The sequence below is a fragment of the Falco cherrug genome, chromosome 1 (assembly GCF_023634085.1).
Source record: "Falco cherrug isolate bFalChe1 chromosome 1, bFalChe1.pri, whole genome shotgun sequence".
NCBI lineage: Eukaryota > Metazoa > Chordata > Aves > Falconiformes > Falconidae > Falco > Falco cherrug.
Window position 1 is genome coordinate 120,885,486 of NC_073697.1, and position 10,031 is coordinate 120,895,516.

Sequence of the window (10,031 nt, forward strand, 5' to 3'; positions counted from 1 at the left end):
GGGCTGTCTACTTAGGGAAAAAAGCAAAAAAAAAAAAATATCTCTTGCAGCTCCTGCCACAGTCACCTGATACCACATAGCACTGCTCTCTGTCAGCCCTGCCCTTGCACTGCAGAGCTTTCAGCACTGTGAAGTTTTTAAACTGTTTGGCTGCTGTTGAGTCCAGCTGCAGCACTGGCGATGTGATGATCCACAGCAGCAGGTCACACGAGCCAGCTGCCTGCGGTGTGCCAGCAGGCCTGGTCTGCCTAGGCGATACCTGCCGGCCCATCTTCGAGAGCGTTTTATGCTTACAGGCACAGGAGGGGCTGTACTCTTCCTGAGCAGGGCCAGGGTGTGAAATGGGAACAGGGGAAAGGAGAAGACAAGGGGGGAAAAAAGGGAAGGTGGGAATACAAAAGTAAAAGAAAGGGCCAGAAAGGAGCAGCAGGTGGAATAGAAGCAGGAAGGTTTAAAGCCCCTTCCCTCCACTTCGGAAGGCTCAGTGTGTACTGTTTAGTCTGATGTATGTGGTCCATGGCACAGACAAGTAATTAACTGTTTCTGTGGATTATTTTAGCTTTCAAAGTCCCTAATCAACAACACTTGTTCATTTAATTATTCCTTCTAATGCTTTTTTAGAGACTGAGTTTTGTCCTGAGTCTCTGCCTTTTTGCACTACTTTAACAATAGCATCTTTACTCTTTGCCCCAAGCATCATGTGTTTATGTTCCTGTTGGGGTGCACTAGCATTTGGTACCTCATTTAAGCTGCTGTAAAGACACTGGAATGGAAGCATATTCAGCACTTTTCCTTAAATTAGACCATCTAAAGTAGCCCTGAGCTTGATATGCCTGCCAAGTTGCTTCTTTTGCCTGGAAAACTTGGCTCCTTTTCTTGTTACCCATCCTTTGCTGCTATTTGATCAGCCTCTTTTTTTTTTTTTTTTTTTCTTTTTTCTCTGGCATAGTATTAACAACTAAAACAAAACTACAGTTCCTCAAAATGGAGGAAAGGAGTATTTTGGAGAAATTTCTGACTTGTTTTGAAAGTCATTGCCCTGTCCTGGGGCTCAGGGAGAGGAACTGTTCTCGGTGCTGTGTTAGAGTTTGGGCAGTTTTGAACTTAGCAGTGACTAAGAACTTTCTTCTCTTATTCTGTCTGAACTCCTGATTGCCTGAGTGGTACAAACCAGCTTTGGTGTGTCATTTTGCAGGTGAAGCTAACAGTGTTCTGGCAGTATGTGAAGGCTGTCAGCCCTGTCATTTCTTCAGTGATCTGTTTCCTATATTGCTGTCAAAACGCTGCCGCCATCGGGGCCAACGTGTGGCTCAGTGACTGGACCAACGAGCCGGTGGTAAATGGGACTCAGCACAACACAGCCATGCGCATCGGAGTCTATGCTGCCTTGGGCCTCTTGCAGGGTGAGACCAGACAAAGTCACGATGTCTCAATGTTTAGCAAAGAGGAATTGGGTGGGAAAGCCATGGCACCAATTTCTGGTGGGCCAAAATTGCCCCCCAAATCCTATCCTAAGCAAGAGAGGTAGTGCAATCTGAAGCTACAGAATTTGAGCTCAGCTCCACGCTTTTGGGGTTGAACAGGTGACATGAAAGCTTGAGAAGGGTAAATGGGAGAGAAAACATTTAAACAGGTGCAAAAGAGACTGAAGGGTTGGGGTGAAGTTGTAGCATTAGGTCTTTGTGGAGGTTTGTGGAAAGCAGAGGGAAAATGGTTGTGCTTCTGTCTCAGGTGGACAGTATGGTGAAACCCTACAGGACATGTTCCTGGGCCTTAGACAGCAGTGACCACAATACCGTAGTGCTAATGTGCATGGTAAGAGAAGGGTGGACAGGGAATACAGTAAAGCAAAAAACCCTTGTAGCACGACAGAAACTGCCAAGAGTCAAAGAGCTGCAAATGGTCAGTGCAAATGCAAATGCAAAACAAATGCGATGTTCAGTGCAAAAAAACAAATGCAAAGAGCATCACGTTCAGTGGTTAACACATCTCCTCTTTACCTGTTAGGCCTCATAGTACTCATCTGCTCCTTCACCCTGGCCATGGGAGGCATTAACGCGGCCCGGACGCTCCACGCCGCTCTGCTGGAGAACAAATTTCACACCCCACAGTCCTTCTACGACACCACTCCAATCGGCCGAATCATCAACCGCTTTTCAAAGGACATCTACGTGATTGATGAAGTAATCCCACCGACCATCTTGATGTTCCTTGGAACGTTCTTCACCTCTTTATCAACGATGATTGTAATTATAGCAAGTACTCCGCTCTTCGCTGTCGTTATAGTTCCACTGGCAATTCTGTACTTCTTTGTTCAGGTAACTGGAAAAATGTCCGACTACCATTGCAATGACTCTTATTCCATTGTTCATGTTTCTTTTTAGGAAAAGTAACAGGAATTTTGGGGAAAATTGAAATATCTAAAGTAAACCACATGTTTACATAAATTATTTACTTCTCGCAGAAAAAGAAATGTCCTGTGAGATGTAGTCATGAAATAAATAGGCGTAAACCTTTTTTGCTTTTAAGTAATAACAAATAAGCTTACTGCTAGAGGTAGAGCTGCAGTGCGCCTCAGTATACTGAAGCATGTATATATTTGTATATATTTGGCACATAGACAAGTTCTTAAGGTGGTGAGAAGTTAAAATGGTGAAAATAGAAAGCGTCAATTTTATTGACTTCTAAGCAAAAATGAAGCTTATTTTATAGATGGTAAATAGAGACCTGACAATGGAGGTGCAAATTCATGTTTCATATTCTAGGAAAATGAGGGTCCTAAAAATGGATTAATTTTTTTAGGGTGTATTAACTAAATTTAAAGGGAGACAGATAAATTTAACTTATAGAAATTGCAGTTACCCAGTCCTTGTGGAATGAAGCAAAGATAACTTTCTTGAAATACCTCTTAATTATAGAGAATAATTTGGAGAGCTGAAGTATATCAGTAGCCGTCCTCTTTAAATCCTTCACTTAAAAAATGCTTCGCTGTTAATTAAAAGAGAAAGTATTTCATGTATCCTTCAATTTTCTCCAAAAAATGGCAGCGATTCTACGTAGCTACCTCCCGCCAGCTGAAGCGTCTGGAGTCTGTGAGCAGATCTCCCGTCTACTCACACTTCTCAGAAACAGTATCAGGGGCCAGTGTCATCAGAGCCTATAGAAGAGTGAAGTCCTTTGTGGACATCAGTGATGTGAAGATGGATGAAAATCAGAAGAGTTACTATCCTGGCATAGTATCCAACAGGTAAAAAAAAGGGATGTAACTCTTGTTTCCACTTAGATAATCCTGTGTTTGCATAAGTGGTCCAAGCCACCATTTACTGCTCTGCTTACGTCTGCCTTTTTTACCAGGTGGCTGGGCATTCGAGTTGAATTTGTGGGGAACTGCATTGTTCTTTTTGCTGCCCTTTTTGCTGTGATTGGTAAAAACAGCCTAAACGCCGGTTTGGTAGGACTTTCAGTATCTTATGCATTACAAGTATGTACTACAGCTTTCTGTTCATTGATGGGTTTGCGTTTTTGTAGATGGTATTGGATATATTAGCAATAATTTAAGTGCTTGTTGAAGCTGAAGTTCATAAGGAAATAATAAAAATGAGTTGTGGCATGTCTGGAAACAGTAGAGAATTACACTGAATGCTGACAGACATCAGCAAGCTCACGTGCAGTAGGACTTCAGGGCACTTTGGGAGGATCGAGGTTGTGCTGCACCCCGGTATCAGCAGCAGCAGCAGCAGCACGCAGGGTGCTCAGGAAGTGTCAGGTGCACCCACCACAAACAGGTCATTTGAACAGCATGGGCTTAAGATGTCCTGCATCATACCTGCTACGGAACACATCAGTGTGTCCAGGCGATCCTAGGCAGATCAGTAGGATTCATAAATAGGCAAGATAAACTATACTCACCCAAGCTGTGTACAGTTTATCAGATTTAATGACCTCACTATTGCCAGAAGCTTTTTAGGTACAGTGTGCAGGATTGCTGTCAGCAGTTTTCAGTGAGACCCATGACTAGGGGAATGACTTGCAATCAACTTTTGTTGCCATTTGTTAAATCACCGTGGGAGGCATATGCTTCTCCATGTGAGCACCTGATTATCTGTAGACTTCTTGTCCTAGTAACTGTATTAATGTCAATGCTAAGGTAATTATTCCATTTGTAATGTTAATGTGAGTCCGTGTCTTAATAGCAGCGTCTGGTTTTGTTGTTGTTATTATTAAACCTGTTGTTCATCTGTGGGTGACATTTTGTTCCTTTTCTGCGCCAAGGTGACCTTGTCTCTGAATTGGATGGTCCGAATGACTTCTGAACTTGAAACTAACATTGTGGCTGTTGAAAGGATAAAAGAGTATTCAGAAACTGAAACAGAGGTCAGCTACCAAGCATCAAGCATGCCCACCAACAACCGTGGAGAAATTTTAATGCACATATTTACATGGTCTTTCTTTAGACTCCTGAGAGACAGTTCCTGCTCTGAGAGTGTTATCATTTAACCTGAACAAATGTCACACTCTGAACTGTAATTTATGCTATCACAGCTCCAAATTATTACTGCCATCGTGCAGCTTGTGCTTAGCATCTCATTTTCTGCTGCTGTGAGTGGCTATAGCACAACAGAGATGAGTTTCACCATCAGAATATTGCTCCTGTTGGGTTTGAAGTGTTTGGTGCATGGTCCTACCTGCATGGATGGTGCTGTGATCCTGCTGGGGAGCACAGCTGCAGTACTATTATCAGGCTATGCACGTGCTTTCAATACTATTTCTATTTAATCAACTTAATCAGTCCTCATCTCCCATAAGAAGAACATCTCTAGGAACTTTGTACTGCCTAATCCAGGAAAATCATCCAATCCTCTACCTTTTAAAAGTGGAAGATAGAGCTATGCTGGGAAGTCTGGTGCTCTGTGGACACACTGGGTTTTGTTAGTTGCGTGCACATGATGGGAGGCTAAGAATTAGGAAACGGAGGATCTGAGAAGAGCTGCAGTGAACAGTTCAGGAGATCAAGTATTTAATCTCAAAACTAAAAGGAAGCTAGACAAGATGCATGATACATGCCAGAGTTTGAGCTGGCATGAAACAGGCAGTGTTCTATTAGAGTTAATGGAAAAAAAAATAAATTTATATCCATTGAGGATTTGGCCCTATATGCTCAGACCTTTTTTCCTGTAAACTTCACAACAAAGACTAAAATGTGTGGGTATTTAGGAATCCATGTTTTTTCCCTATTCTTATAAGTGTATTTGATACTGAGATTTGATTTATCAGATATATTTCTAGTAACAAATGTTGATGTTTGTATCTGAGTTTGAATTATTTTTTCTTAAACCTATATAAGGCATTTCTGACTTCTGTTTTCCTTAGGCTCCCTGGATTATTGAGGGCAAGCGTCCCCCAGAAGACTGGCCATCCAAGGGAGAGCTGGAGTTTGTGAATTATTCAGTGCGGTACAGGAAGGGCTTGGATCTAGTGCTGAAGGGTCTGAACCTCCAAGTGCATGGTGGAGAAAAGGTGAGTTACCAGCTGTATGTCCTTACTAGCACTTTGCTCCGGGCTTCCAGTGGCAACCATAGAGCAGAGGACAGGATCTGCAAGCACACTTGCCGCAGTGGTGGAGACCTACTCAAGCTGGCATTGCAGAAGCCAGCAGTGACAACCATGCTGTCGGTGTACCAGCATCCTCCAGGCTGGAAGCAGTAGGACCAATCCGTAGGATTTTCTGGACTTTCCAAGTTAGTTTGGCAACAGGCTACTGTACGTAGGAGGCACCAGCACAAGTGACAAAAATTCAGTGATGACAATGCTTTTCTAAAGCAGTGCAGATGGGAGAAGGAATTCCAACTTTTTCCACTCCCTGGCTTTCCCTGTGAAATTTTTGGCATGAAAGGAAATGGCATTCTTTGCTTCCTGAATCAGGAAATTGTCTTTGTTCTGGGGCATTCGTTTCTTCATGCTTCAGTTGAAAGTTCTGGGGTTTTCATGCTGGTGACAGAACAATTAGCAGGGGAAAAGTCCTCCGTGGGATGTTATTAAGAGAGGAGAGTTATCCTTATACTAAGCAAACAGGATGACAATCAAACCACCTCCTGGAATGGAGATAACACATGCTCACGATGAAGTCTGAATTGCCTTCTGAAAAGCCTTTATTTTTTTGTCTTTGAGTGATTGGACTCCTAGCATGGGTACTTGAGCTAATCGCCCAGAGTGATGTAGAATGGCTCTAGACCTCTGTACATATTTATATGCGGTATCATTCAGATGACGGGAATGGCAATATATACATTACAACGTATGACACCAGGTTTCTAGGGAGCGATGTTTAAATTCTTTCTTAGATTCTGATCTTGCATCAAACCTCTTAGAGGAATCTTGGGGGTTTGTTTGGGGGCTTCTTTGTTGGGTTTTGGTTTTGTTTTAACTGTACGCTTTGTTGTTAAACCTGCAATTTGTTGTAGATCGGAATTGTTGGCAGAACCGGAGCAGGGAAGTCCTCCATGACACTCTGTCTCTTTAGGATCCTGGAAGCTGTAAAAGGGGAAATTAAAATTGATGGTGTGAAAATTTCAGAGATTGGTCTGCATGACCTTCGATCGAGGCTAACAATTATTCCTCAGGTACTTTTTCTGTGTGTCACAGTAAAGGAAGGATCTCTTAACAGCTTGGCAAACCATAAATAAGGGATTAGCCACAGAGGAAAATGCTTTGTTACACTCAGAAAATTGTTTCAGAAAAACAAAATACTTCTACATTAAGTGGTCCTGTGCCACCTTATAAGCTGATGCTGGGTGATGAAACAGGGTTTAGGATAAACCATCTTTATAAGTTGGAATGTGAGTTTTAAGTGTGTATAACGTCATGTATTTTCAGAGTGGATGGGGTTGGGAGGCGGCCTACCTGCAATGCAACCGTGACTTCAAAGCAGTAACTCATATCTGTACTTAAAACAGCTAAAGCACTTGTCTAATGAGAGTTGGTTTTATATCCAGGATCCTGTTCTCTTTTCTGGAACACTGAGGATGAACCTGGATCCATTTAATAAGTATTCAGATGAAGAAATATGGAAAGCTCTTGAACTGTCTCATTTGAAGAGGTTTGTCAGCAGTCAGCCATCCATGTTGGACTATGAATGCTCAGAAGGTGGAGAAAATCTTAGGTATGGAACGCTTGGACTAGAAACATACACCGAGCTTTCATTCAGCTGTAACAGTGAGAAACACCTGAGCACAGGTTTACGCTGGTCTGTTGTGTCCAAAATGATTTAGCCGCCCATTAGTGTTTCAAGAAAACCATGAAGGCTCAAACACTTGTTTGCTGTTCTGCCTCTGCCACGAATGAGCTGATTCTTCTTTGCTGCTGGGAAGAATTTCTCCCAAACCAAAATCTTGTCTTACCAGTAAAGAAAGAAGTCTCAGGGTGACAGGCTGTTGGGCACAGGCAGTCCCTTAAACATGGTTTGGTAGGAAGGGAGATGCCGTGGTAACATCTATAAAACTGCAGTGCTCAGTAAGAGTCCTCTGTTTAAACTGACCCTTTAGCAATCTTTGTGTTCCATTATTATTTGGGAAACCCACGAAGACCTGAAAGGGGATGACAAAATGCCGTGCTTTGATGTGCTGCGTTGGCTTGTGAGACTGTGGTGTGACCAGACTATGTGTGATGAACGTTCAGCATCTTCTTCATCCTGCAGAGACACTCGGGGGCTGTGTCTGGGGTGTGTTTATAGCAGGGGAGGAAGTGTGGGCTGCCCAGGTGTGTGTATATATATATTTTATATTATTTGAAGGTAGAAAGGACTTACAGCCTCAGAACATTTTTTTCATTTTTTTACCTTTTTTTTTTTTAAAAAGTTTGTGTATACACAGTGTTGTTATAACTGTGTTTCTGAAAACTCAGGCAGAAGCATTGTAATCGTTAGTCTCCTTGGCTTTTGTCACAGTGATAGAAACGGGGCATTTGTTGGCTCTGGCAGCACTGGGTCAGGCAGTAAGTGAACACCTATGCTAAAACCAGCTGCGTAATGCTGCCTGTGTGTTATCTGTGGGCTCTAGGGCTGACGGACCAAATACCGGGGTTTTTTGTTCGGTAGCTCCACCTGATGAGCAATCTGCTCTAGCACAAGTGATTCTGAGCGGTGGAGAGCTATGGGCAGCGGGGGCTCGTTTCTGAAAGCTCTGTCTCTGCTTGCAGCGTTGGCCAAAGACAACTCGTCTGTCTGGCACGAGCGCTTCTTCGCAAGACGAGAATCTTGATCCTAGACGAAGCAACAGCAGCTATCGATCTCGAGACGGATGATCTTATCCAGATGACAATTAGGATCCAGTTTGAAGACTGCACAGTGCTGACAATAGCACACAGGCTGAACACAATTATGGATTACACAAGGTAAAAACCTTTTAATAGCGTGTGGTGGGCAGGCTCACCGCTTTACTGGGTACGTGGAGCAGCATTTAACAGGGTCTGGTTTGTCTGTAGATAGCCACACAGATGCTCCTTGGGTAGAATGTAAGCCATGATGATTAAGCTGTATAATCCTAGAATATCCAGACCCGACTTTGCCCCTGTTGGCATAAGAACCAGGTTCTGTACTCACTAACCAGAGTTGCACAAGAGATACTACCCAGTTGCATAAATGGCGCTGTCAGCAAGCCTGTGGATCCGTTTTAAACTAGCAACTGCTGTAACTAAACTCACTAACATCATGTTAACAACTTTAAAATACATTACTACATGATATTTTTTATCTCTTTGGCTTTCTGGCACAATATTTACAATTCCAGAAGTACCAGTATGACACTTTTTTTCCTGTTTTTCTTTTTTTTTTCCACACCTACTCCCCCCCTTTATTACCCCTGGGAGACAGTGACTGTGCTGTACCTTTTTGAATCAAACAGCGGCTCAGGGAGAACATTTATCGTCTGTTGTGTTTCAGGGTGTGAAAATAATTGAGCAAAACAAAGGCAAGGCAAAGATTAGAGCAGTTTGTGATAAAAAGGGATACCACATTTCTTGCAAGGAATTCTCTGACATATCTTCCCCTCCCTCCCTCCCTCCCCACCACCTTTTGTTTTGCACAGGGTTCTTGTTCTAGACAACGGAACCGTAGCTGAATTTGATACACCTGCAAGCCTTATAGCATCAAAGGGTATTTTCTACAGTATGGCCAAAGATGCTGGACTAGCATGAAAAGACGACCCCTTGGGTGTTTGGGTTGGGTTTGGGTTTGTTTTTTTTTAATATTACTGATCTGCCGCAAAGTGACTTGTGAATGTACTGTAACTTACAAAACACTTTTTGTAGTAGACTAAACTTGTGATATGTGAACGAAGTATTTTACAAGAACCAGAAAGTAAATTTTATATTTTTTAATATTTTCTACATACATGAAGTATTTTATTAAATGCCTTTTTTTTCCCAAAGAATGCCAAACAACCTGCCAAGAAAACGTATCGCAGGGCAATATGTACTGTATGCAGGTTTATAATTAGTAAATTATACTAATGGTACAAAAGATACCTGTTTTGTGTGTTGTCTGTGTAAGATTTCATTGGTTTTGAATTGGGAAGACAGGAAGCAGTGACTCAGCTGAAAAATAGTGATATAATGCGTAATGTGGTTCCAACCCGTTCCTTTCCGTATTTCCCCTGGGACAAGGGAGTTGAATGCTTCAGCTTCAAAGCCGTCCGCTATCCCAGAACCTCTGGTGTCCCTGCCCAGGGCAATTTTAGCATCATAAAATTCCTCCTCGGCCTAAGAATTACAAGTAACGTGTATTTAAAGCTAAACCTACAGATGGCTTAATATACATCATTAACTACACAATTTCAACCAATTTATTAGACTCCACCTAAGCCTGCAGGGATATGATCGGCACAGAAATGTTACAATTTTGCTGTACCTCTCTTACGTGCGAAGTCACTATGGTAAGTCTCCCCTTGAGCCAAACATGCATGCCGAGCCAATGTGTATATAATTTATCTCGTTCAAGACTTAATCACCTGAAATAATGTGTGATTTGTTTTGCAGAA

General features: G+C 42.4%; 1 protein-coding gene across 1 annotated transcript in view; it reads left to right on the forward strand.

Annotated features, from left to right (window-relative positions):
* Positions 1–9,870, forward strand: part of ABCC3 (ATP binding cassette subfamily C member 3) — a 50,641-nt gene extending 40,771 nt beyond the window's left edge. Inside the window, exons 22-31 of the mRNA XM_055725565.1 lie at positions 1,196–1,403; positions 2,008–2,318; positions 3,048–3,247; positions 3,355–3,481; positions 4,273–4,374; positions 5,371–5,517; positions 6,462–6,620; positions 6,993–7,159; positions 8,194–8,388; positions 9,081–9,870. Coding sequence (XP_055581540.1) covers positions 1,196–1,403; positions 2,008–2,318; positions 3,048–3,247; positions 3,355–3,481; positions 4,273–4,374; positions 5,371–5,517; positions 6,462–6,620; positions 6,993–7,159; positions 8,194–8,388; positions 9,081–9,189 — 1,725 coding nt within the window. The 3' untranslated portion in view covers positions 9,190–9,870. The remainder of the gene's footprint in view (positions 1–1,195; positions 1,404–2,007; positions 2,319–3,047; positions 3,248–3,354; positions 3,482–4,272; positions 4,375–5,370; positions 5,518–6,461; positions 6,621–6,992; positions 7,160–8,193; positions 8,389–9,080) is intronic.
* The last annotated feature ends 161 nt before the right edge of the window (positions 9,871–10,031 follow it).